Genomic DNA, 26,595 nt, shown 5'->3' with positions numbered 1-26,595 from the left:
TTAAAAAGGTGTTAAAGAGTAAGAAAAGATAGGGGTAGAATGGGGCTTGTGATTTCCCCATTTGCCCCAAATATTAATATACAAAAGATCAAAATAAGAGGACGGGCTAAAGAGATATCATCTCTCCCAATACTGACTCCAATGTGGAAGAACATTCCCAGGTTGTGCTCCCAATTCTGTCACGTTATTTGGAGTAAAAACTCACAACACACCAGTTCAGCCAATGTCCAAAGTGAGAAGGTTCATTTAATGGGAACTCATTGCCAAAGGAAAGTGGTCAAAGATGGGAAGAGGTTGCCTATTTGATTGGCGGGGGGGGGGGGGGGGGGGTTGCGAGATGGAGGGAGCCAGAAGTATAAGATCGAAACGTCACTGAAACAAAATGGGGAGGCCATTAAGTCCGTGCGGAAGGCAAACTAGGTCGTCAATCTCTCGGGATTCCTTGCACCGAATGCAGCTCGAAATTCAGCTTTTTGCCATTTTAAAGGGGGTGATGATGGGGAAAGGCCTGGGGAGCCAGTCAACGCTCTCCCAGTCCCCATCTCCCTACTTCGAGTTGAAGGCCAAGTGCCTCTGGTTGAAGGGATTCTCCGGCGATTTCATCCACTCCTTCTTCAGCAGATGCTTGAGCTGTGACAGCCGCATGTTGGGGTTGTCCCTTTTCATGCACTCCATGTTGGCCTCTTCGAAGGCCTCGTAAGCGGCTTTCATCCTGCGCTCTGGGTGACGGTCCACATTCTCGGCCGTGCTGAAACCCAAGGAGAGAGAGGGTCAAGTTTACTTTGTGGTCAAGTGACGAGCTTTCTGTTTGCCTTGGGGGAGGGGGCAAATCTTACTTATTATGTATTTTTTCCATTCAGATTATGTCCACCTGAGAGGGGCTAATTCACAAAGGAAAAGCATTGGAGAACTCTACTCTAGCCCCTTGGGACATCCTCCTGACATGAAAGACGCCATACAAATGTCATTTCGTATTGTATTGTGCGTGTAAGGTGCAACCTAAATGCAAGTTGGTGTTATTGGCTATTAAGGACCTGATTAATGGCAACTCCCTCCAATGCTCACGTGCTTTTACCTCAAGATGACGCTCTCTGTACCAATTTGCGGTTGTGCCATTAATTCAGATGATGAATGAAACATTTCCTGTAATTTAAATCTGCACATCAGAACATGGATTATTAAATCCTCTCATATTTTTAAAACCCCATTAGTTTTAAAGTAGAGGAGATGTTCCCAGGCAAGTCACCAAGAGTATAAGTCTTCTGCTTAATTTTGCAAGCTGGAGAATTCAGCTTCATCTGTGAAACTTTCTGAGACATCTCAATGACGTAATAAGGCGTTGTATCAAATGCAAGGATTATTATTACGACGTGCAAATCGGCTGCTGTGTTCACCTACAAACGAAGTGGCTATACTTTACAGGAAACTCTGCGAAGCTCTTTGCGATGTTTCAACGTGACGAGGTTAAGAGATCAAATGCAAATTTTGTAACATCATCTTTTGCTTTGCAGCTCCAGTGCACGGACGCTGTTGACACAGAGGACGCCAGCACCAGCCTCGCAACTCACCTCAGGATAGCAATGGCGTCCTCAATACTCCTGGCATCCACAGCCCCCTCCTCGGCGAGAATATGGTTGATGTTCTCCTCCAGAGGCACCTCCAAGTGGCTCTGCTGTCTCGGAGCTTTTTAAAGGAAACACATGCATTACATTAATGACACTGCGCCCTCACTGTAATACTTGGCGAGGTATCCCTTCGAATAGGGATGAATTAATTCCCTGTCCCGGGCAAGGCAGTGAGTGTCGTTTCACATGAGGTCTCAGTCCTCCCAGAGGCAGTACTGGAGCAATTCTGATCAAAAGGACTATCTGTACTGCACTACAATGAGCGGTGATCATTCACTCACTCACTCCAACCTCCCTCCATCACCACATCAGAACCTTTCTCCTCAGCTAATTTCTCTGCAGCTAATTCCTCTGCTTGTTTCTATGGACCTTTCTCCCCAGCTCCCAAGTACTTCATTCTTGCTCGATCTTCCTCCTCCATTTAGCCTGATGCGCTTGGGGGAGTGTGTAGGGGAGGGGGCAAGTTGGGAGAGAAGGAGAGAAGCGAGGTGCCAGTGAGATGCATCCCCCCCGGGGAGAGAGTGCGTGTTCCATTCCAACAATCTATCTCTGGAATTTCCACGTGTAGGTGGGAGGCGTGGAATTTTAAGTACGGCTTGGATATTCTGTTGATGGGTTTCCGCAGACACCCGAGTGATAAACAAAAAAAGTCAGGCCAGCCCCATCTCATCAAGAAGTTGCTTTGGGGGTGAAAATGCGCTGTAAAAAGACAAATTCTTATTGGATAAATCTAACCAAACCATCGATGGCAGATCCCTTGCTTCGGTACCTTTTAGCTCAAGTGTCTGCTTGACCCCATTCTCTTTCTTGATGGTTTCCTCTATCTGTGCCCGGGTGACCTTGGCAGGGGGGGCAGGCTTGCCCACTCTGGCTTTCAGTGTGGAGTCCTCCTCTTCCAGAAGCTTCTGGATTTCCTTCTTCCGCTCCAGCTGCTCCACACGCCGCTTCTCCTTCTCCACCTGCAGAGGGGAGATCAAAGGGGCAACAAAGTCATCAACTGTGTCCAAAGGAACATTGCCTTGCCAACCCAGGCCTGGTTCAATGTAATTAATAATAATAATCCTTGCATTTGATACGGCACCTCATCAAGTTGTTGTGACGTCTCAAGGCGCTTCGCAGAATATATTGTAAAGTGGATCGACTGTGTATTTTTGGGCGAAACACAGCAGCCAATTGCTCAAGAGGTGTCCCCCAAACAGTTGTGGATTGAGTGATCAATTGTTCTTTTTTATATAAGGGAGAGTTTCCCATCTGGAACCGCCAATCGACGAACAACCGGGTTCCTACTTACTGCGAGGTAAACAGAGGCGTGTGGAGCAAGGAAACTTGCCTAAGGTTTTGCCCTGCCTGTCTGAGAATCGAACCCAGACCCTCTTGCTTGCGAGGCGAGCACGCTAACCACTACGATACAGAACTCCACTAGGCGTTACCTCAAGTGTAAGTCTGGTCACTGCAGAACTGCGGGTAAGGAGCTTTAAAAACCTTTTAAAAGGTTAATTCCCTAACCCCCCACGAGGTTTGTTGGCAGATTGTTTACGGGGGACACACTGGGCAGAAACAGTATACAATCTGCCAACAACCCTCGTGGGGGTTAGGGAATTAGTGATCAGAGTTTCAGTTTACAATGGAAAAGGGATTGTAACTTTGTCTCCGAGCAATAAGGGATGTGGAGGAAATGTAAACCTGTGCCTCTCTCTGCCTCGCATCTTATCTGCAATCAGCTGCATGGAAGAACTTAAAGCGAGTGGGGTTTTTCGGGGTTGCGAGCTGCCCCATTAAATGCTGCAAGGTTGTGGGTTAGGGGTGGGGTAGGTGTGTGTCTGTATGTGTGTATGTGGTGGGGGGGGGGGCACTAAATTTACAGGGCAGGATGAGAAGGTGCCCGAGCCACCTCAAGGGGCATCATGCCCAGTCCGTGTTGGATTGCAGGATTTTAATTTGATAGAAAGGAATGTGTGGGGAAGGGCCCTGCAATCTGCATTGGATATTCATGAGGGTTGGGTATCGCTTGCATGGAGTACGGTGAAACGCGAGTGGTGTTTTGTACTCGCTGTTTCTTAACTCTGAGCTGTGGGGTGATTAAAGCAGGCGCTGGTTACACTGCGATTAATGCAGCGAGCACGGACTCTGGCCTCCTTCAGCCTCTGAAAAATTTACGGACAAGAGATAGCAGCAGACACAGTTACACAGATAGGGAGCTAAGTCTTCTGCTTTTGTTTAACAGGAAGCGTAACGGACAGGGACTCACCCATTGCAATACTCTCATTATCCTCCTGCCCACTCTACCGGTCCCCTCCCTATACCATACAAAGACTCATGATAGTGGCACTGTGCCCTCACCCTCCTTCTTACCCCCACTCTTCCCACTGCAAAGCCTCTCACCGAGCCACTATAACAAGGTCTCACCTCATTTAGTCCAGTGAGGAGGGTACTGACTGGGTTAATGGCTATGTTTCTCCTGTCAGTTTTTCTCCCTGTCCTCCTCACCCCCCTCCTCTCAGCCTCTACACACAAGCTGCTTTCACGTTCCATTTAGCTGCTCATGAGGTGTGGAAACAGCTGAATGGCAGATTTGAGCTCCTTGAAGCGAGGGTCACCATCTGCCTAAACGGGTGCTTCAAAATTCGCCTGGACCCAGAGGCACGTAGGCACACACTCATGCACACACCTACTTGCACACGCTGCACACATGAACAGGCACACACACACAACAAAGCTAGTTCAGAAGCTATTCTGAATCCAGGTGTAAGTGAACATTCCCTCCTTCCGATAATGGCGAAAGTCACTCAAGTACCTAACCCAAGTCGTTCCCTATTGATTTTCTCCCTGCCTAAACTCGGGTACACACACAAGGCTAATCGTAACAGCTCTCTAACCATTGCTTGGCTTAGGTCATCCTGGTCAGGTCAATCATAGTCCCACACAAAGCTATGAAAGGAATAAACAATTTATCAGGAACTTGTGGGTCTGTAGGGCTTATTGCCACAATTGATGGTGGAGTAAACGCATAACGAAATCAGAAGGTCCAATTACCCCATTGCAGACATTTTAGACGTTGTTGTGTAGGTCCACAGAGGCTGACGTTTGTGATAATAATAATCCTTGCACTTGATACAGCGCCTTTTCAAGTCTTTGAGGCGTTTCAAAGAATATACTGTAAAGTGAATTGACTCTGTATATTGTGGGCAAATCTACTGGACATCAAGTCTCAGAAATTAAAACTACACAAACCAAAAATTATTCAGCTTTACAACCAAAGTGACTAGGTTGTCCCTCAGTGAAAAGAGTTGTATCTCACTCACATCAACGTTGCCCAGAAATGCACTGTGCACAACTTGAGCACATGGAGTATCTCTGTCACCTATGGGCGATTCTCTGTAACTGCACCAATTCAATATGCTGCTATGGGGGCTGATCGTTCCAATACTTTTTGCTAAAGCTTGGCTGCTCTCTCAGGCTGACTAAATACCAGAGTCTTCCTGGGAAAAATTAGCAAACACGTTGCTGATGTGGGTCAGTCTGCCTCAGTAGCAGAACTCTCCTCTCTGGTTCAGCAGATTGTGAGTTCAAGACCCGTACTGGCTGGGACTTGAGCCCAGAGTCAGAGGTGGATTGGCAGAGAAACTATTCTTCGAACGAAATGATTAACTGACCCTGTCTGCCTGTTCAAGGGAGTGTGAAAGATCCCATTGGCACTAAAAGAGAAGGCAGTTTCTTCTGGTGAACCATCCTTCAGATAAATTGTTTATTCGTTTCATGGCTGTGTTTGTGGGGTTATGATGTGCGCTAGCTGACCGCTGTGTTTGCTTGCAGTCACTCCACCTGACAGCAAATCCCTGTAAAGGCCTTGATCCTTTTCATGTTAGATTCTAGGTACTATAATCAATGCTCCCCTTTTGGCACTGATGCCCAGGCCTACCCTCTCCTGCTGGGTAATAAAGCAGAGTATCAGAGGTCAGCTTTTGTTGTCTCCCCTTCTCATCCCTCCCCAAACTACCCAACCAACAGTCGGTGCTTGTGCTCAATGCCTGTAGTCACCCCCCGCCCAATGTGAGTCAGCCTCTAGGAGAGTAGAAATATTCAGAGACGAGAGGGAAGGAGGGGAATTTTGATCTCTTAGCATTCGTGTGTGGGACTGTGTGATAAATGATGAGTCTGGTCGGAGAAGCCCATTCATCAGCGTGATCTTAACATCAGCACACAAAAACAAGATCCAAAGTATTTGTTGTTGTCACGGCCCTCGTCATATTAACAGCGTTCCTGCTTCCTCCAGCCGACTGACCCCCGACTGTGCAAGATTAAAACAGTCCCCCACACTTGAAAAGTCCTCACTCGCTTGTGGGGGGGGGGGGGGGGGGAGGAGAGAGAGGGAAGAGGAAAGAGTGTGGTTTGAAAATGGCATTGCGTGACTATACTCCATTCATGTGAGAACGCCATACTTCATTCTGACAAGTAATCCACGGTTGAACACCCGCCAGTAGGTGATGAATGGGTGAAAATGTACGATTCTGACTAAAGGGCTAGAGGGGATAAGATTTTTTTTTTTAAATGATTTCCAATTACTCGGGGTGGGTGGTTCTGAGCCAGGCTCTGAGGTTATTTATAACCAAGCAAAGAATAACCTGGTTGACACTGAACAGTCCTCTCGCCACCCGCTACACTTTGCAAGCACGGCCGTCCCTGGGGATTGGGTTAAACCTCAGAGAGGTGCATTGACAACCCAATGTGGAACTGAGCCACGCAGATGTGAATGGTCCTGGTGGAATATGCAGAAGTGTGGACATTGAGTGAGAACTGGATTGGGGATATAATATATAATAATCCTTGCATTTGATACAGCGCCTTATCACGTCTTCGAGAAGTCTCAAAGCGCTTCACAGAGTATACTGTAAAGTGAATTGACTGTATATTTTGTGGGCGAAATGCAGCAGCCAATTGCGTACAGCAGCGTCCCCACAAGCAGTGGTGGATTCAGCCTGTAGTGCCCTCTGCGATTGAATAAGCTGCTGACACTTACTGCTGAGGATCATACGTGAACGACAGACACTTGGCTACTGGAGGGTGGATGCGGAACAGTACCTGACAAGTCAGCATCCAGGAGAGGGGACAAGATTGGCGGACGGCGGGGAGGTGAGAGAAGGGGCGGGCGGGGGGGGGGGGGTGAAGAGGGAGGGGGAAACAAAAAAAAAGGACAAACCTTGCGATGCTCCTTCCTTGCCACGTGCTTGTCGTCATCTTTCCAGTACGCATCCTCGAGCTCCTGCTGCCGCTTAGCGTCTGCCGCTGCCTTGGTCTCTGCCTTCCGAGCCCTGGCGGCTGCTGACTTGCTGTTCTCGCCCTGAAACTTCTTGGGCATTCCTCCTGCTGCACAGCGCCACCTGCTGGTGAGAGAGAGGTCAGAGAGAGCGGGGATTGCTGCCTTAACAGTTACTACGCTTCACTCGAAGGGCGCAACAGAAAATGACATCTTGTTATTGTTGTTGTTGATGCACTCAGTTCACCGAGTAACTCTGGTGCAATCTTATGCTCCAATATTCTTTCCCCAAGTCTGTGGAATTCGTCCCATCTAAGTCTTCCGTTCCTGCTTCAATCTACAAGACTTTCTATCACCAAACCACAAAGTCTTGATTCATCTCATTTTCTCAGTGACCTGCACTATGAGCCTTTGTACCTGGGGTAGATTTCCCCATTTCTTGACCACATCTTCTCTGTGTGTTTGAACATCAAGATTACCCCTCAACACCTTTGCCTTATCCTCCCTACCTCTACAATCTCCTCCAGTCCCACTCTCCTAACACCTATGTCTTCAATCATACGTCCAGTCTCCTTCCTCCTCCTCCTCCATGTGATCCACAAGGTCCTTGTTAAGTGCCTCAAGTCACTAATCCAGAAAAAAAAGGTGCTATAAGCCCAACATGTGGTGATTTATAGAAATTAAAATACAACCTCTCATTTGAACTAATAAAAGCAACAACAATGACGGCAAGAATATAACAAGCCACACTAAAGCCGTTTCTCCCACAAAATATACAGTCAATTCACTTTACAGTATATTCTGTGAAGTGCTTTGAGATGTCTCAAAGACCTGATGAGGCATAACGTCAAATGTAAGGATTATTATTGTATTCCCAGGCTATACGACAGATGCCTGTCTACACACAATGCTCACACCCACTTTAAACACTACAAAAGTATGCTCTCTCTGGAAATACAGCAGCACAACTGAACTCTAGAAACCTCCATTGGCAATTCCATAACAAAGAAAGTTCTGGTACAAACCAAACTCCTGACAACCGCTCAAAAACCCAGATCATTGGTTAAGAACTACCAGCTCCTCGATCTGCGATAACAAAGGTGTCTGTGTACTGTGCGTGATATTAGGTTCTGATCAATTGTAATGTGCTTCGAGGCATTTCTTTTTTTCTATAAGAAAGGTGCAAGTTATTATCATCACCGTTACAGCAGCTCTGTCCCTCCGAAGCCTTTGACGAGATTCCATCCTGTACCTCACTGCTGCGGGATCCCTTATTCTAAGTATATATATATATTTCGCCCACAACACAGTCAACCCACTGTACCATACATTCCCGTGAAGCGCTTTCGAGACGTCTCAACGACGCGATAAAAGCTCTGCATCAAATTTCAAGGATTGCTATCAGGATGTAAACCTCACTTGAACCCCTCACTTACAATTACACGTGGAAAGATATTCTAAATATAACAGCGACTCCGATATTCTATATATAGCAACCGCCGTCCCTCCGTCCCTCCATCCATCCATCCCTCCATCCGACTGTCTCGATCAGCCAGGACCGCCCACCCGCCCCCGGGATCCCTTTCGCCCGCAGTCGATCCACTTCCACTTCGCAGTGCGCTGGACTTGAGGCACCAGATCGACCGGGATTTAAGAGAAGGGCGGGCGGAACAGGCTCGAGGGGCTGAATGGCCTGGTCCTGTTCCGGTCTGCCCCGCGCTCCGAGGCGCCTCGAAGACGTGGGGCGGCGCTACAGCGAATACAAGGATTAGGGTTATTATTGTTACTGCAACAATTAGGTCAGGATCATTGCCCAACCCAGGCCAGGCCTGGCCCAGTGTCACACAGGGTGGGGGTGGGGTGGGGTGAGGGGGGGTGAGAGGACACTCACTCTGTCCCGCAGCCTCACGCGCGATTATTCCTGACCGCAACCCTACTGCTAAACAGAGAGGTTTGCGGTGCGGCTATTCCGGTGATGGCGGGGATTCCTCTCACTTAAGAGTCACTCACTGTGAGGAGAGCGGCGGCGGCGGCGGCGGCAACAGCTGAGCGGAGCGACTGACGGACTGACGCCCTCCCCGTCACTGACCCCTGTTGATGACGTCACCGGGCTGCCCGCGCCACTGCCTGGACAGAAATCCTATTTTCGCTCGTCACGATCAAGAGATAACAAGATCTTATCGCTTTCCGGGCCTCTGTGTGTGTGTGTGTGTTTGTTTATGCGTTTTTCCCCCCTCAACCATGTAAGGTATTTGGGATATGTGCACCGATAGCTGTGACACCTCTGGGGCCTGATCATCGGCCGCCATGTTTGTGAGGGGCACATAACGGGTGGGGCAATGGGCGCGGCCGCCATGTTTGTGAGGGAGAGAGAGAGAGAGACAGCAGGTTGTCAATGCGCAGCCGCCGTCGCCTGTTGCCCCGCACAAAGATGGCCCCGGCCCGCGCTTGACCGGGAAGCCGCTGTGGGGGTTGGGTTGGGGGTTGGTTGGGGGGGGGGAGGTGGTATGGAGAGGCCGACGGAGGAAGCAGTGAGCGGTGCCCGGCCTCCCTTCAGCAACGACAGCAAGAGGTGTAAGGAGATGGAGAACGTGGCCCTTCAGACCAGCCTCCACCTCAACCTGTCCAGCAGAGAGGGTCAGGGGGAGGGCCCGGACCCAACATCTCCCACCCCAACCCCCCACCCCACCCCAACCCCCCACCCCAACCCAACGTCACCCAACCCAACCCCCGAGGAGCCCGCGGGTGGCCCCGACCCAGACGGGGAGCCGGAGGGGCCACGGATCGAGCTCACCCAGACCGACCACCTCAACAAGCGCCTCCTCTCCTCGTTCTTGGAGAAGCTGAACCGGTCCGACCGCAACTTTCCGAGCTCCCCGCGGCGGCGCCTGGGCGGCCAGCCCGAGGACTCCAACAAGACGCAGGAGGACTGGTGAAGAGCCGGGACGCTGGGGAAGTTGCTTTAAGCTACGGGTCTTGGAATTGCCTTGTTGGTGGACCACGGCGCCCCTTCTATATCCAGGCTCCGAGTGGAGCAGTGCACGTCATCGTCGAGTCCGTCCGTCCGTCCGCACTCCCAATTTCAAGGCGGTTGTGCATCTCGAATTGCTCGCAGCGTAGTGTCCCAAGTGCAGCTCTAACGAGACGATGTCAGTTTATATTGGCATTATAGTTATTTTCGATGAGCCCGTGACTTAGCTCTTCCTGAAGACCGTAAAGAGACCGTGTGGGGATCATTTGATTACTGGCTTCACTCTCTTTCCCGGCCTCCTTGCTTTTTTCAATGGACTAATTAGGTCTTAAAATTTGTTTCAGGCCTCTTGTTTGATTCACAGATTTGTATTTTCGTATGCAGAAAGTTCGTGACGATTTTGAGAGATTTGTTTGAATAAAAATTGTAATCAAATTCCTATTACGAATGCACAAGTGTTTTTTCTGTACCCAAAATTCATTTTAAAAAGACTTGAACCGTAAAATAATACATGTGCGATTTTAAAGGATATATTGTGCTTGTACATTTAGAGGGGACAAAAAAACGTAAATTAATACAGTATTTAAATGCTCCCAAATGGTTAAAACACATTAAATTGTACAGGTACTTTAACATAGGAACACCCATTCCCTCTTCCCCCAACTCCACGTAGAGAATTCTACCAGTGAAGGGCTTCAGACCTCCCAGTTCTGGCAGGAGTGTATCCTAAGCTTAGTGTCCCTGTGTGGTCTGGGGGTGGTCCTCTGCAGGGAGGTTGAGGGTTGGTCTTTTCTAAAGAAGGATGGATTGGCAACTTCTTGACAGAGAGGGATCTTTACAGAGGGGTCCCGTTGCTGTTGTCCAGCTCCTCTTGCAGTTTCTTCGCACTCTGCTCCAGCTCCGCGATCTGTGCCCTGTGCCGCTCCGACATGGCCGAGATTTGGAATTCCAGTTTCATCAGCTGGTTTTCATACTTCCTCTGCGCAGTCCTGTAGGCCGTCGACAAGTTGCTGCGTGAAGGGAGCAGACCGAGAGATTAATAAGTTGCTGTCAAACCCTGAGTGGGTGCAAATGGGCACAGGAAAGAGAGGCTCACAATTAGAGGTCGATCAATCCTCTCCCCACCCCATGTTTGAGCCAGACATACAATACTGGACCCGGGGAAACAGTTGCCTGTTTCCTGTATGCTTGTGAGGAGCAAGGGAATTCATGTCAGTGCTGTAGTGACAGTCCAGGCCTTGAGACGTCCTCCCGACGTGAAAGGCGCTCTATGAACGTAATTTTGTTGTTGTAGTAACCTGAAATTGCTCGTGATTGCCATTTTATTTTAGCGCCCCATTATAAAACAAGGTCTGAATTTTCTGGGACTCAAATCGCTGCATTATAACAGGGTTGGGCTGTAACAAAATGGCAAAGTAGGTTTGTTGGGCTGAACACCATCCAGGAAATGGGATCGCTCCAGATCAGTTAGTTTCCCTGTGTTGATTTGCTGCCACTCTACCTGTGCGTGTTCCTGAGGTCTGAGACCAGCCTTGCAGATGTGTGGCTCTGGCTGTTGCTGTCCTGTATCGATCTCTCCAGTGACATCGCCAACTCCCCAGCACGGACTTTCAACTGCTTCTCTCTGAGGGGCAAATAAACACCATTGCTTATCCTCATTTTATTCCAAGCCCTGTAAACTCTGGCTGCGTTCTGTTGCAAGAGAACTTTCAATACTGATCTCACAGCCCCATCACCTTCATGTCACCAAGGGTACATTATTTTTTTCCCCTCACTTGCCAAGGGCAGTGAGTCAAATTATAACAACAAGTTGCATTTGTATAGCACCCCTCACACAGGGTAGCCTCCCAGATCACCCAGCTCAGAGCTTACCTCTGCCCAGAGGGTTTCCTTCTAGAATGTGTTAACCATCTCTTGTTTAGCATGTGCTTACCCCTTGGTGCTATCCAGGAGGTCAGACATCAGCTGCTTGTTGCAAAGTCCAGGAACCTGTGATGAGTCAGCTCCCTCTCCCACCACCTGAAAACACAGGATGGGATTGACTTGCTGTCAGTCGGAGCCGAGCAAGCCCATGTACAGAAGCAAAGCTCCACGTTCAGTGATCCAATAATACGAATGTCATTTGCACACACTCTCAGTTCCTTTACACAAATTCTTATCATAGTCAAAGCATCACAATGCACTTTACAGTAAACTTGCCAATGTAAAGCAATCCCTACACTTGACATTTACCGCAAAGCTTCTACCACCATCTTGTGGCTCAAGAGGTTCTAGCAGAGAGAAGATAGTGGTGCTTGTTCTTACCTCCTTGGAGGTTCTAACCGTCTCGCCCGTGATGTCAAACGGAGGAGGTGGATCCATCCCTTCGTCCCGCTCTGAGCGCCAGTGCTCGATCAAGAGCAAAACAGCGGATTCCCGGGGCACCTGACACAAGAGGATTTGCTCCAAATCTCTCCTCTCTCTCTTCATCAAACTGGTCTGACCTTTCAACTCGGCCATCTCTTCCTGGTATTTCCCGCAACGAGAAGCAAGAAATAATAAGAATAATCCTTGTATTTGATACGGCGCCTTATCACGTCTTCGATACGTCTCAAAGTGCTTCACAGGATATTATATAAAGTGAATTGACTATATTTTGTGGGTAAAACGCAGCAGCCAATTATGTACAGCAGCGTCCCCCAAACAGTCGTGGATTGAGTGACCAATTTTATTTACTTTTGTGAAGGGCTTATTACCCCCGGAAAATTGATCCACCAATCGACAACCTGATTCCTACCTACTGCTGGGTAAACAGATGCGTGGAGTAAGGAAACTTGCCTAAGGTTTCGCCCAGCCTAGGAATCAAACCCGGGTCCTCTCGCTTGCGAGGTGAGCGCACTGACCCTACTCTACGGGACTCTGAGTCATGGTAAGTAAAGGTGTTCCCACCTCCTCGCTGATCCCTCAACCCCAACCACGTCCTGGGGAGAACTTACCCTGACATCCACGAGATCCCTCAGCAACTCCCACTTCTCCTTCCTGGGTCTCTGAGGAGGTTCAGGCCAATGGAGACCGGAGGTTGCTCCAGCATCTCGCTCTGTCACTGTGGGAACGATCTCGAGCCTGTGAGGCTTGGCCTGGCCGCCCTCTGTCGTGGCGCTGTATCGCTTCAGGTGGGCGGGGGTCTCTCCCAGCTCCAGGAGGGTCCGCTTCACCGCAGCGTGCTCCACCCGCAGCCTCGCAATCTTGCTCTTCAGTCCCACTTTATCTTGGAGGACGTCACAAGGTGCTGGGCAGTCGAGGGTTTGCACCCGAGCTGCGGGGGGGGGGGGGGGGCGTGTGGGAGGGGATGGGATGAAGGTCGGAGGAGTGTGAGCAAAGGCACGGTCAAAGAGGAAGGTCTTGAAACGGGCCTTGAAGGAGGCAAGGGAGGGGACGAGGCGGAGGGGCTCTGGGATGGAGTTCCAGCGAGGAAGGTGGGGCAGAAAGGCTGAAAGCCCGATCGCCAATGATGGGCGGGGTATTGAAACCGAGGAGGACTTTACAGAAAGCTGTTTACCTCTCGGTGCTGATGCTCTGGGTCCTGAGGTTGCCTCTTTCTTCAGGTTGGTTTCTGTCAAGGCCAAGAGCAGGCTGTAGGCCTCAATGCACTTCTCGCTGGAAAGAAACAGGTCATTGAGTCCACAGAGCAGCCCCTCAAATCATTCACACATTGCGATAGACTCATTTCCACCCCTCCCCACATTTTGTGACTCTCTCGCTCTCTTAAATAAATCCAAATCGACTTTGCATTCACTTCCGATCCAACTTAGTGCTCATCAGACTGACCGAGCCAGGTTGACGCCTACGGAGAAATAATAATACTACTACTAATAATAATCATTGCATTTGATATAGCTCCTTATAATGTCGTTGAGAGCGAGTCGAACCCTCGAATCACAGAATAAAGTGAATTGACTGTATATTTTGTGAGCACAGAAACAGTCGCGGATTGAGCGACCAAATTAAATAGGTCGGCCTGTATTACGTGTACTGCAAGGCCAGCTGCAGAGCAGTGCTGTTGGACTCGTGTTTGCCCAGTAACATGCTGAGACGCTCGCCGTCGCTCTTGCACTCGTCCAGCACCGCGCAAAGCCGGTTGTTTTGTCTCCTCCACTTGTCGATGCACCTGAGGGGACAGGAGAGAGAGAGAGAGAGTCTGGTCTCGGTCACCTCCATTCTTCTCATTGAGAAGTTTCATTGAGGGAGGAGGTCACGAAAGTCTGAGAGCGAGACACCGGGGAGGTGGGGAGAGAGAGAGAGCTGCAGAGCGAAGAGGTGAATGAGATCAAGCAAGTGGCTGTTGATCGGCACCAAAATCGGGATGTAAAAGCCAGCAGATGGTCGAGGGGAGAGAAGACAACATCGACGACAGCGCATTATGTTTGCATAGTGCCTTTCACGTCCCAAGGCGCTAGACAGGTGGGGAATTGGACCCGAGCAGAGGGTTGGGACTCGAGCAGAGGGCTGGGATTGGCAGAGGTGGAGGGCAGGGTGGGTGGGAGTAGGAGGGTGACCGAAGGCACAGGGCGAAGAGGTGGGTCTTGAGCTGTGTTTTGAAGGAGGCGAGGGAGGGAGCGAGGCGGAGGGACTGTGGGATGGAGTTCCAAAGGGTGACTGAAGTACAGAAGTAATGGAGACTGAGGAGGGGAGAGAGAGAGGGAAGACTGATGGGATGAAGGAAAAACTAAACGAGAGGAGGAATACTGTATTAGTCAGAGCGGTGAAGGCTTCAAAACAAGGAGGGATAAAATAAGAGCATCTCAAAGTTCCTTATAGTGAGAACTTCAGCGCAGAGGAACATTCCGGAATTGCCAAACCCCATACTGCTTCAGTCGTTCGGTTTCTGTTTCAAATTCCCGGATCCTGGATTTCGTTAGGTTCAGCTCATGGGTTTGAAGCGCTCGGAAAACGTCCTGGTCGGTGGAGCAACATTGAAGCGTCTGGAATAAGGTCCCCATCGAAGAGTGAGGGTCCTGCGAAGGCGGGGGGGTGGGGGGGGAGTGGGGGGAGACAAGAGGGGCTTGCGGTCAAGAGACAAGTTCAAGGGTCAATCCTGCTGCTCTCTCTTTCTCTCTCATACGCTCTTATCTCGATTAATTTGATTAATTACGATTGAATCTAAAAAAATATGCGGTCACTCAATCCACGACTGTTTGCGAGACACCGGTGTGCGCAATTGGCTGCCGAGTTTCGCCCACAAAATACACAGTCACTCCACTTTTTACAATACATCCTCTGACGCGCTTTGAGAACAGCTCAACAACGTGATAAGGCGCGATATCAAATGCAAGGATTATTCAAGGATTATTATTTATTATCCTCTCGCTGTCTGGATTCTCTGCAGACTCACTCTGTTCGCGACGGCCTCGGCCTTGTCAGTGCCGGAGCTTCTGACGTCAGAAAGATGCTGGTCGCTCTGTGTCTCCTCCTCCATCCTCTGCAGACAGGATGACAGGTCCTGCACCTGAGACACAAAACAGCGCAGAGTTCAGGGAGAAACATAGCCTCAGAAAATCCTTCACTCTCCCCACGGGTGGGTGAGACGATGTTGGCACTAAACTTGGGAGCAATTACGTGTGAAGCTGTCGAGAACGCTTTGATGTCATAATGCGCTACGAAAATACAACTTCTCCCTGTGTTACACCAGGCCACGGATTGCCAGACTCTTTGTAAAAATGGCTCTGATGTGATGTGGGAGTGAGTCCTGCTTGTGTTGCGAGAGTGTAGTGACTGTCTGGTGATACGTACCCTTTGGCGCATTCGGTCCCGCTCCCCCTGGAAGGCGGTGAGTGTGACCTTGGCTTTGCTGAGCTCCTGCTCTCTCTCCTGGAGTTCCGCAGCAAGACACCGGTTCCTCTCCCTCATGTCGTTGATCTCCGACTTCCGAGCGCTCCTCTCCTCCGACCAATCGGGGCAAGGTTCAAGCTCAAGTTCCCTCTCCACTTCTGCTACAGCCTACGGTTAGAATAGGCAACAAAACAATAATAATAATCCTTGCATTTGGTATGGCGCCCTATCACGTCCTTGAGATGTCTCAAAGTGCTTCGCAGAATGTATTGTAAAGTGGAGTGACTGTGTATTTTGTGGGAGAAACATAGCAGCCAATTGCATATTCTTTTTGAGTGGTTATTAACCCCGGAAAGTGATCCGCCAATCGAGTAACAACTAGGTTCCTACTTAATGCTGGGTTAGCAGAGGTGTGTGGAGTAAGGAAACTTGCCTAAGGTTTTGTCCTGCCCAGGAATCGAACCTGGGTCCTCTCGCTTGCAAGGCGAGCGCTCTAAGCACTGAGCTACAGGACTCTACAGAAAGGACATATCAATAAGATCCACATCTGTCAGGAGCTTGCGCTGCGGGCAGGATTGGAGGCTGAGAACGAGAATTCAGAATGACCGACTGTCACACAGTATAGTTCAGTCACTGCCCCCTGAGTACCTGAGTGACCAGTGACCAGTGTTCCTGGGCTGCCTTCGCTTCCCGGCTGTACTTTTCGGGATCTGGCATTCCCAGTGGGATCTGCCGCCTCCTTCTGTGGACCGAAGCCTCCAGCTCAGCCAGCACCCGCTGCAGCTCCGGGGAGAGACCCTGAGACACATCTGGAGAAGACAAGGAGAGGAAATCATCAGTGAAACGCGTGGACCCAGCTCATCTCCCCAGCACAGGACAGGGATCAACACAACCCACTGGGACCATAGAAACCAAGCAGTGTTTTCAATCACAAAATATACAGTCACTTCGCTTTACCATATATTCTGCGAAACGCTTTGAGACTCATGTCCCAATGACGTGATAAGCCAGGGAACGTCTCGGAGCACTTGAAAGTTAAAAGTTGCAGCATTTAAGTGAGAAATGTTAGCACCAACAGAAGGTATTTGTGTCGAGCACAAACTAAATAGGTTTATTGTGAGGAAATAATATCTGAGAGAGACAGTGTATAGTTTGGGACATGACACATGCGAGCGACTGCCAGGATGGTGGAAGGCAAACTGGATGGACCTTGGTCTTCTTCCGTCTAGCTGTTCTTATATTCTTAAATTTACCTGTGTCTGGGGAGATGGGCCGAGGCTGTTGATCAACCCCGGAGGCTGCAGAGTGATCCTGACTCTCGCACCGATTCGTGACATCCAGAGCACAAGAACTGTCGCTGTGATCAGAACTTTCGTCCTGGTACTCATCCTCATCCTCCTCCCTGGGAAAGGAAAATTAATAAGCGTTGTGTCAGCAAAGTGATTTCAGATAGCTCCGCAACAGACACAGCCGCAGTCAGGCTTTGTGTGCTGAAACGCTTCTAAGCTGGAGTTCGTGAGAACGCAACTCACAGTCGAGGCTGTTATTCCAGTACAGTACAATGCAGAGGGAGTGTTGCATTGTCAGAGGCTTCATCCTTTGGCTGTGCTGTTTCACTGCCAGTTCTTATCTGCCTGTTCAGGTGGATGTTAAAGATCTCTTGGCACTGCTGCAGACGAGAAGAATTGTCCTGGCCGACAATCTTCCAGACAAATGGGGCAGGCAATTCATGGCTCTTTGCGTTTCCTTGAAATGCGGAAACTGGCTGCCAGGGTTGGCCGACAAAGTATACACTTGACAGCAATAATTTGTGAAAAGCTCCTTGACGCGATTTAGTGTTAAAGGCATCAATAATGTGGGGGCATTGCAGTACTTCCAGTCAGTCACCGGAGGGTGGTGTTACCTCAGACATTGAGGGTTCCTTTGACCCTTGTGGAATAAAAAACAGAAGGTCCCATAAACAGCCTCAGAGCCAATGACCACATTTTATCTGCAGGTGAACAAAAGCACGGCTTTCTATGAATTATTTTGGTACCATTGAACCAATCCCACCTGCGCACCATACCGACTTATGCTTCGTAACAGAAACCGGAAAAGAACTTGAAATAAAACTCGGTGAAAAAAAATAATAATAATTTCGATCCGCGGCTGTTTTGTGGGGAACGCTGCTGTGTGCCATTCGCTGCCCCGTTTGGCCCACAAAATACACAGTCAATTCACTTTACAGCATATCCTGTGAAGCGCTTTGAGACGCCTTGAAGAAGCGATAAGGCGCTGTATCAAATGCAAGGGTTATTATTAATTATATATATTATAAAGGCACACCTGAAGGTTGAGTACTTTAGCCTGTTGATCCTCCTGTTCAGTTCTGCGATCACCACCAACAGTTCTGTGATCCGTCCCTCATACCTCAGCACCTGCACCGCCTCATCCTCCTCTTCCTCCGCACACTCGCCCTGGCTCGGTGAGTGGGGGCCACGCTGTGAGACAGAGGGGGACAGGGTTATTCACGCCACTGTGCAACGAGTGACTCAGGCTCAAGCTCACAGGAAGGTGACTGTCTCCATTGTAACATCCAATTCCTAACCCATCCCCTCGTCCCCCCCTCCGGGGGACCCCCATCCCTCCACTATGACACTCCACTCTCCATCCAACCTCTCCATCCCAACCCCCACCCCAGCCATTCTCCATAACCTCCCCGAATAGAGTTATGTCTGTCCCCAAAACTCCCCCCCCCATTCAAAGATGGGGCCAGCCTTCCCAGCGATCAGAAACTTTCTCTCCGGAACATTCCGCGATGCGATTAGTTCTTTCCAGGTGAAGCCAAGCCATCGACGGCTGCTCTCGTTACCTCCATTTTGACGCCAGGAATCCTGCCTGAGGAACTTCCTCCCGTTGCTGTTCACGCTCTTCCCGTTGCTGCTCGGTTACATCCTGGGCAACACAGCTCGGGATCCTGGTGGATCTCACCGTTTCACTAGCTGTTTCCCTGTGGGGTGTGGGGTGGTGGCGGCGGGGGGCGGGGGAGATTGTGGCTGTGGCTTGAGGGGGAATGTTACTTGATAACCTCGCGGTAAAGTGTCCAGCCTCGGACGTACACAGCCCTGAGAGCGCTTGACATTTCAGAGCCACCCTCCTGAAGTGGAATTTCCTCCTGGCGCTGTCTCCAAGCCAACATCCGTTGGATGTGGATTTCCTCTGTCATGTTTAACCCTCACGAACTAACGCAGTCACTGAGCCCTTCGGCACTGCCACAATCCCAAACGGACTGCTTCAAGGAATGGTTCCCCCAGAGCCCTGGACGCTCTTAATTCCAAATGCTTCACCATTAGGCACTTACCAAACAGAGGCCTGTCCTGTCCTCACAGGCAGATGGGAGAAAAAATTGCATCACGATTTAGAGTTCTGTTCAAGCTGTGGATACTATAGGTGTAATCGAGATCTCTGACCTGCCTCCGCTGGTGCTGGGACTCCTAATAACCTCCTCTTGCTCTCTCTGACTGGAGGGAATAGCACTGAAGCCCACATCTGGCCTGTCCCCACAGATGGTTAGGTGACACATCCGAGCAGCAGGTCTGTGAGTGCCTGAGGTGAAGGGAAAGAGACTCAAATGGACAATATTATGAGAAGTCCTGTAGTTCAGTGGTTAGAGCACTCGCCTTGCAAGCGAAACACCTGGGTTCAATTCCAGGCAGAGGGCGACACCTTGGCCAAGTTTCCTTACTCCACACACCTAATAATAATCCCTCCAAAACAAAAAAACAATAATAAATTGGTCATTTTCAATCCACGACTGTTTGTGGGACACTGCTGTGCGCAATTGGCTGCCGCGTTCAGTATATTCTGTGAAGTGCTTTGAGACGTCGAGAAGACGTGAAAAGCGCTGTATCAAATGCAAGGATTATTATTATAGAAGCGTGGGACCTATCAAATATTGTCGCTGGTTTCCAGATTCTGAGGATTTTACTCCAGATTCCACCACCCCCCACACCCCCCCCCCGCCCCCCACGCCAACATGTGCATCATATCTCTGTGCCGTAGTGCAGCACTGAAAGGGTTACAAGGCTTTACAGTTTATTGTACCTGGGAGGTTGAATCCAGAGGAAATGTAACTGACATCAGTTTCCTTCCCACACCCCTCTGTGCAACGGGAAGTGTTAACAATAGTCACTGATGTTTTGCTTTAGAAGTGACAGGACAGGATCAAGCTAAAACTGTAAAGACAACTAAAGCATTGTTTTACCTCCAACTGGTGAAACCCCTGCTCAGGGGGTAGGGGGTCTGTGTTCAGGTTGTTGGGTGACAGCAATATACTCACAACATTTAATGCTGAGCTGTACTGTCTGCGAGAAGTTCCTAATATCTGCTATCCAGCTAGTGAGGGCTCAAACCTGTTTGTTTGATGCCCAACAACCAACTAGTGCCATTCCTCTCTGGGGGAGGAGGACAAGGACAAGTAAGGACAAGTAAGTGGGATCTCTTTGGAGCTCAGCGGGCTCTAAGTTGATATGCCTCACTGGAATATTGGAATCGAGTTGGAAATCCGACTTCTGGCCCGGGCAAGTCCGCAGAACTCAAGGGCACAGTTGATGCCAGCCTGGCTCATTGGTAGGAGTTGGAGCAGTGGACCAATCAATGTGAGCTGGGATTCTGATCACTCAGATTCCGATAACCCAATCTGGGGAGGTCAAGTTTGCAGGACTATAGGTAGAGAGCGGAGGAGCGGGATTGATTCGGAAAAGCACTTTTCAAAGAACAGGCACAGGATGGGCCGAATGGCCTCCTTCTGTGCTGTATAATTCGAAGGTTCTAAGATTGAACCCTGCAAACTAAAGCTATAATTGGGTCGGCGAGCTCCAGCTGGACAAGCAGCAGTTTGGGCTGATTACCAATAGTACCCCAACTATTACCAGAAGCACACTCTGGCGTCCCCAAGACTTGGGACTTGTCAACTCCCACCCAAATTCCCTTGGGATCAGAAAAGCAGGGTGAATCTCTCAGTGAAGGGAGCGCGCGCGAGGACTTTGCTTGAGTCGCGCTGCATGGAGAATCTTGTGCGTATCCTCCCTTTCTTATCCTGACTGTAGAATTGGTGCGGGGGGTTGTTTTTTTTTTACCCGCCCTTCCTCAACACTATCGACAGCAGTGAAGCCCGAGAAACAGCTGCTGCTCACACCATCTCCCTTTTTCTTTTTAAAAAAAACTATTGTTTCGCGCCGCGCGACGCGGGGACGTCGGGATGAAGAAAGAGCGTTCAGGAGAGAGTGAGTTGGAGATAAAGGGTTTTAAAGAAAAAGGGGTGAATAAAGATAAGAAAAAGGTGTTTTAAGGGATAAATGGGATGGCAGTGGTGCACGCCGCACAGCACTCTGGGTGTTGTAGTTCTCCCTCCGTTGGGTCCAATGGAATGGAAACAATGGGACTACATCACCCACAATGCCTCACAAGGGAAGGCCCGCGAAGCATTCTGGGAGATGTAGTCCTTCTGCCGGAAACTCCCGCCCCCTCCCACCGGGGGTGGACTACAGCTCCCGGCATCCTCGGCCCACCGCTCGCTTCCGGCTCTCAAAGATGTCCGCGGCCGTCGAGGAAGGCAGAGAGGCTCCGGCCGGCTCTGAGCCCGAGCCCGAGGATATGGGCCCGCCGCACAGGCCCAGCACCCGCTCCAACCCCGAGGGGGCGGAGGACAGGCAGGACCCGCCCGGCCAGGCGCCCCAGGCCAGCGTCAGGGACGGGCAGGGGGAGGGGGACGGGGAAGCCGGGACTGAGAGCCCAGGAGCGGCGGCGGGAAGGAGCAATGGCGGCCTGAGGCAGGTGGAGCAGGAGGGCCAAGCGCTGCCCCAGTCCCACTCTCAACCTCAGCTCCAGCCCCAACCTCAGGCCCAGAGTCCGTTTCAATTCCAAACGCCGCCCGAGATCCTCCTCAGGACTCCCAAGGTTAACTGCCCCGAGAAAGTGGTGAGTGCCAGCCTCGGCTGGGGGTTGTTTGGTCCTCAGGTGACACTCTTTTTTTTTTGTCCCCCACCCCATCCACCCTCTCCCCTTCCAGTGATGCTTTTCGTTTGGTAACAGCGCCTCATCGCGTCTTCGAGACTCTTCGACTGACTTTGTGCATTTTGTGGGCGAAGCGGCTTTCTCCCCCCCCTCCCCCCAATAAAGCTGAGTAATGATGATGATGATAATAATAATAATAATCCTTGCGTTTTTATATAAATATTTTGAGTAAATGCGGGTGGGATTTGCTGTACTGAAGTGGGCTGCAGGATGCTTCCCGATTAATGATCTGCCTGACTTTTTTAAGCGCACAGGACCGAAAACATTGCCAGTCTGATTTCCTGAGTTAGCTGATGTCAATCTGGGGGTAACAGTTCAGGTACTGCAGTTGATTTCTGGAGCGGGTTTTGGAGGAAGGAATCGGCCAGACTAGTGTCTTTACTCGCTTAGTTATTGGGCGAGGTGGTTGGCAAACTTCTACTGATAACAGAAAATGTTTGAAATGTTTCTTCCTTTCTTCACAGATTATCTGCTTGGATCTGTCAGAGGAGATGTCACTGCAGAAGCTGGAGTCACTAAATGGGTTAGAGTAAATGCTTGTAAATGGTTCTACATCTTCTTGGTTCAATTATGCAACCAATGAATGGCTGGGTTGAATGGGTATGGTCACAGGACTTATATTCTGAACCATTTGTCTATCAACGTGACATGTGTTCTGGGTAACGGTGTTGTGATCAAAGCTGTCACTGATGGTTCAAGTGCTGGGTTGGTGGTTTGAGTCTGTTTACAGTGGATTTCGGTGCGTTGACATGGATGTTTGAGAGTGGTGGGTTGTGATGGGTTTAAGGATTGGGTGGGATGGTTTAAGTGCTAGATTGGATGGTTTGATTGTGTTCATTTACAGTGGGTTTGAGTGTGTTGACTTGGATGCTTTGAGTGCTGGGTTGAATGGGTATGACCATGACATTGGTCCTATCAGTAGGATTGTATTTGGTTCTTTCTTTCCCCTTTTGATCAGGCTGAAAACGAATGCACTGAACATCGCCCAGAAAATGATCGAGATGTTTGTCCGGACAAAGCACAAGATTGACAAGCGGCACGAGTTTGCTCTGGTCGTGGTGAATGACGAGGTTACCTGGGTAAGAGACAGGTGCCACACTGCACCTTAAACAACTGCCTAACTCAGCAAGGGTAGTGCATGTACTTTATGCTCAGGTGAGAGGCAGACTTTGCCTTCCTTGCCTTCATCAGATGCCTTGTGACCAAAAGGATACAATTGTTGTTTTTAAATTCAAACAATGAACACAATTTGACTTTTTTTTAAAAAAAATGGAATTCTCTAATAATGTACTGACAACGTTGAATCATGTTGGACATTCTACAAGTTACTAACCTTTCTGTTTCTAGCTATCTGGCTTCACCTCTGACCCTCGTGAGGTCTGCAGTTGCTTGTATGACTTGGACACCAGCGTGTGCGATTCCTTCAGTATCCTTTCCTGCTGGAGGCTGGGAAACCCCGGAATGAATTAGAAATGGATCAGGGCCAGCACGCAATCTGACACAAACGCAGCACTCTTTCACTATTCCCCACATCGCTTTTGAGTGAGTGGTCCCGAACGTGAGATGCAGTTGCTGCATGTCTGCACACCAGTGCAGCCACTGCTGTATGTGGTGTGTCTCTGGGATGTTGCATGGATCATGTCAATATTCACTTAATTTCTAATGGCTTGGCATCAAGCTCTGCTAATGTTAAGCACTCTGAGACACTACCCCGCGAGAAGGGTTCTGTATAAATCAAGTTGTTGTAATGATTTTCATCATCGGTGATTTTGATGGGATTTTTTTTAAGTGAAAAGAGCTACATGAGTGTAATTTCTGTCGTCCTTGGGACCAGTATACCGAGTACATCCTACTGAGCTACATTCAAGGATGATGTGATTGCCTGAATTGGTGCCAAGTAGATCAATGCCCTATTTCACCAGGGCTGGTACTGCTAACTGAATGACATAACGCAAGCATATTCTTTCCTTAATAACCATACATCAGACCTGGATGGGCTCTTCAACCTGATGTAAGTGATGATTCATGTGGGTAAATCGGTATCTGCACTGCCTCTTGAGAAAGATCTCAGTGCTATGTAATGTCCAGGCTTTGTTGTTGGGAAATGTTGTCTGCTAGTGTTGGAGAAATTTTGTGGGATTAAGGAAAATGGGATCCAATTAAATGATTCAAGAGGCTTTGACTAAATAAATTTGATCGATTGGAGAGTAGTGGGACTTGGAACATAGAAATGGTGATTGAAACAGAATCCATAATAGGTTTTAAAAATAAATTAAATAAATGTTTGAAATGAACATAAAGAGATAAAAGGATATTGTGAGAAGGCAGAGGACTGGGACTAAACACTTCAGAGAGCTAGCATAGACATGATGGGCTGAGTGGTATCTGCCTGTGCTGTAAAATTCTTTGCTCTTTCCACCTCTGTGCTCCAGACAGCAGAAGATTGAGCTGCCAATAACTGAGAACATTCAGACTATCCCACCGCCCTATATTGTCCGCATGATCCTGATCTACATTCGGGCATCTTGCCATCCGCAGCTGGCCTCGATGGAACGCCTCAATGTAGGTTTTGACTTTAGTTAAATGTTGCTTCCCATACATGCATGCGTATCAATCTAGGGCTTCTGCACTGGCCCTTCATTGCAGGCTTTATACACTAGCCCATTGCCCCATTGCTAAAGGTGTTAACGGTTACCATGAGCACTCTTGTCTGCACATGGTGGGGATTTGTTCAGTGATGTGAGTTTTCTCTTCCCTCAGAAGATCCTACAATCTGCCTATTTCTTCTTCGACGTGATTTATATTCACAATGGAACCGAAGAAATGGAGGAAACATCTAACAACAAGGTGGGTAACGTGGCAGAATATGTGGCAGTATTGAGTGCCATGTGCAAAGTGGCAGTCTGTTCTGTGTGTGTACACTGTTGTACACATGTACGCTATCTTGTGCCCTCACATCCAGTGATAAGAATGGGGGGGGTGGGGGATTCTCAACTAACAATGTTTGGTCAATGCTTCCAGGAAAGGAGGAGGAAAGACTTGTAGGGTGCAAAGCAAACTACTCGACTATTTGTTTTTCGCTTCACAGGAAATTTATTCATTCTTCAATCAGCTGGACACAAAGGGAACCAGCTACAAATACGATGTCTCGCTCACTGGCCAAGCTCTGGAACTGCACAACTGTATGGCCAAGCTGTTAGCCCACCCTCTGCAGCGACCGTTTCAGATGCACGCTGTGTACAGCCTGCTGGAGGACGAGGAGGCGGTGGAAGTGGAGGCGACTGTGTGACAGAGGGGCCCCTCTCTCTCGAACTCTCACGCTCTTTCCATCTGCAAACTCCTATTCTGATGGTGGAGCTGGTCACTGACTCAATCGCTGAGCTACCTAATCATCAAGAGACTTCATTGCAGGGACCGTGACTGCAGCTGTAGTACCGGGAAAGCCTGCTCAACCTGCTCTGTGCTGAGTTGGAACTGAACATGTGGCCTTAATCCGGACAGCAGCTGTGGTGTTTAGAGTTCATTACAAACTATGGGCTGCTCGAGGGTAACCGGCCCCTTGATACATCCGAATGTTCCTCGGTTTCAATCCCGAATATAAACTGTCACTCCTATAACCATACATGTGAATCCAAAGTGGTTGTTCTACTGATGGGGCCGTGGGTTTAATCTCTGTTGTGCTCCTTTACTTCCCTGTTCAGCCTCTGACATCATCCATCGCCACTTTCCTTACAAAACTAGAAGTTAATGGAATTTCGGAAATAATGTTGGAATCGATGAGGGGGGGGGGGAAGTCCATTCCCTATTGGTTCTCAGAATAACAGTGTCATACAGTCAATTCACTTTACAATATATTCTGTGAAGTGCTTTGAGACGTCTCAAAGATGTGATAAGGCGCTGTATCAAATGTAAGGATTATTATTATTACTCTGTTGGGCCAGGATTTGCTCTGAAATCTTGTGGCTTTATCAAACATGAATATGCTTTAGGTATTAACCCAGAGCTTAAGATGTTTGCTGGAGGTCAGTCAAGTGATCAATTTACCAAACTGTGCCTGGGAAGTGATTGATAGGCTGATGAGCAGTGTTGTAGCACGTAACTTGTGAGATCTGAAGAGTTTAGTGATTGTTACGTTTGCTCCACAGCAAAGGCAATGGTACCAGAATTCTTTCGATTAAATATCATTTCTGGGCAGGGCGTAACTTTAGGCAAGTTTCCTTACTCCTTACTAAAAGTCCACCTCTGTTTAACTCACAGCAAGTAGGAACCCAGTTGTTGGGTCGATTGGTGGATCGCTTTTCTGGGATAATCCTTCAAAAAATATATATATTTAAAAAAAATTGGTCACTCAATCCACAATTGTTTGCGGGACAGTGCTGCGTGCAATTGGCTACCGTGTCTCGCCCACAAAATATACAGTCAACTCATTTCACTTAGGTTTTAATGCCCCAAATGGTGTCCAAGCACAGCTTCAGGTGGGCTGTCCTGTAATATGGGAGTGCTGAGGGGAATGTTGATGCTCACCGTATGAACCAGACAGCAATGAAAACACAGGGTCCCCGGAGGGAAGGTGCCTGAATACTGAACAAGGCAGTCAACAAGACTCGCAAGAAGTTTTACTGCTTCAACCTTACTAAGGACGTGAATAAATCTGTAATGTACAATAAAGTGCTATTAATAGCAGGACTGTTTTCTACAATGACTTTATGTTAAAAGTGCTCCGGGACCCTACCCCGCACGAAGGGCGCTATAAAAATTGTAAGTTGCTGATCGTTATATTTGCCTTTTCGGAGCTCACCCCCCCGGGAGGCCCTGGTAACAGCACCGCAACAATAACTTACATTTGCGCGGCGTCTGTTCCTCGTGCGGACGCTCGGGTCCGT

General features: G+C 49.1%; 3 protein-coding genes across 6 annotated transcripts; 1 reads left to right on the top strand and 2 right to left on the bottom strand.

Moving 5' to 3' along the window:
• Positions 1–221: 221 nt before the first annotated feature.
• ccdc124 (coiled-coil domain containing 124) lies at positions 222–8,853 on the bottom strand. 3 transcript variants are annotated; one of them, XM_007898858.2, is made up of 5 exons: positions 8,771–8,853; positions 6,823–7,006; positions 2,395–2,584; positions 1,569–1,683; positions 222–748 (listed from the first exon to the last, which is right to left on the bottom strand). In XM_007898858.2, exons 2-5 carry the CDS (start codon positions 6,979–6,981, stop codon positions 547–549), a joined length of 666 nt encoding a protein of 221 aa, XP_007897049.1. In that variant the 5' UTR covers positions 6,982–7,006; positions 8,771–8,853; the 3' UTR covers positions 222–546. The 3 variants fall into 3 exon arrangements, with proteins under 3 accessions (XP_007897049.1, XP_042198613.1, XP_007897047.1); XM_042342679.1 differs by having other exon boundaries at positions 6,823–7,003; positions 8,771–8,851; XM_007898856.2 differs by lacking the exon at positions 8,771–8,853 and adding an exon at positions 7,389–7,476 and having other exon boundaries at positions 6,823–7,003.
• A 1,502-nt stretch (positions 8,854–10,355) lies between these two features.
• On the bottom strand, positions 10,356–19,230 carry ushbp1 (Usher syndrome 1C binding protein 1). Of its 2 annotated transcripts, none has more exons than XM_007898852.2 (14): positions 18,999–19,230; positions 17,984–18,138; positions 16,912–17,060; positions 16,307–16,467; positions 15,620–15,826; positions 15,222–15,335; positions 14,696–14,844; positions 13,857–13,997; positions 13,389–13,486; positions 12,826–13,145; positions 12,155–12,355; positions 11,784–11,869; positions 11,352–11,474; positions 10,356–10,860 (listed from the first exon to the last, which is right to left on the bottom strand). In XM_007898852.2, exons 1-14 carry the CDS (start codon positions 19,047–19,049, stop codon positions 10,686–10,688), a joined length of 2,130 nt encoding a protein of 709 aa, XP_007897043.2. In that variant the 5' UTR covers positions 19,050–19,230; the 3' UTR covers positions 10,356–10,685. The 2 variants fall into 2 exon arrangements, with proteins under 2 accessions (XP_007897043.2, XP_007897044.2); XM_007898853.2 differs by lacking the exon at positions 18,999–19,230 and adding an exon at positions 18,510–18,649.
• Positions 19,231–21,229: 1,999 nt separating this feature from the next.
• On the top strand, positions 21,230–25,334 carry babam1 (BRISC and BRCA1 A complex member 1). Its single transcript, XM_007898954.2, has 8 exons — positions 21,230–21,616; positions 22,177–22,235; positions 22,671–22,791; positions 23,060–23,138; positions 23,699–23,723; positions 24,145–24,274; positions 24,473–24,559; positions 24,801–25,334. Exons 1-8 carry the CDS (start codon positions 21,230–21,232, stop codon positions 24,999–25,001), a joined length of 1,089 nt encoding a protein of 362 aa, XP_007897145.2. The 3' UTR covers positions 25,002–25,334.
• Positions 25,335–26,595: the final 1,261 nt, after the last annotated feature.

The sequence above is a fragment of the Callorhinchus milii genome, unplaced genomic scaffold (genome assembly GCF_018977255.1).
Source record: "Callorhinchus milii isolate IMCB2004 unplaced genomic scaffold, IMCB_Cmil_1.0 Scaffold21, whole genome shotgun sequence".
NCBI lineage: Eukaryota > Metazoa > Chordata > Chondrichthyes > Chimaeriformes > Callorhinchidae > Callorhinchus > Callorhinchus milii.
Note: the sequence above shows the minus strand (reverse complement) of the source record. Positions and strands in the feature narration are given on the sequence as shown.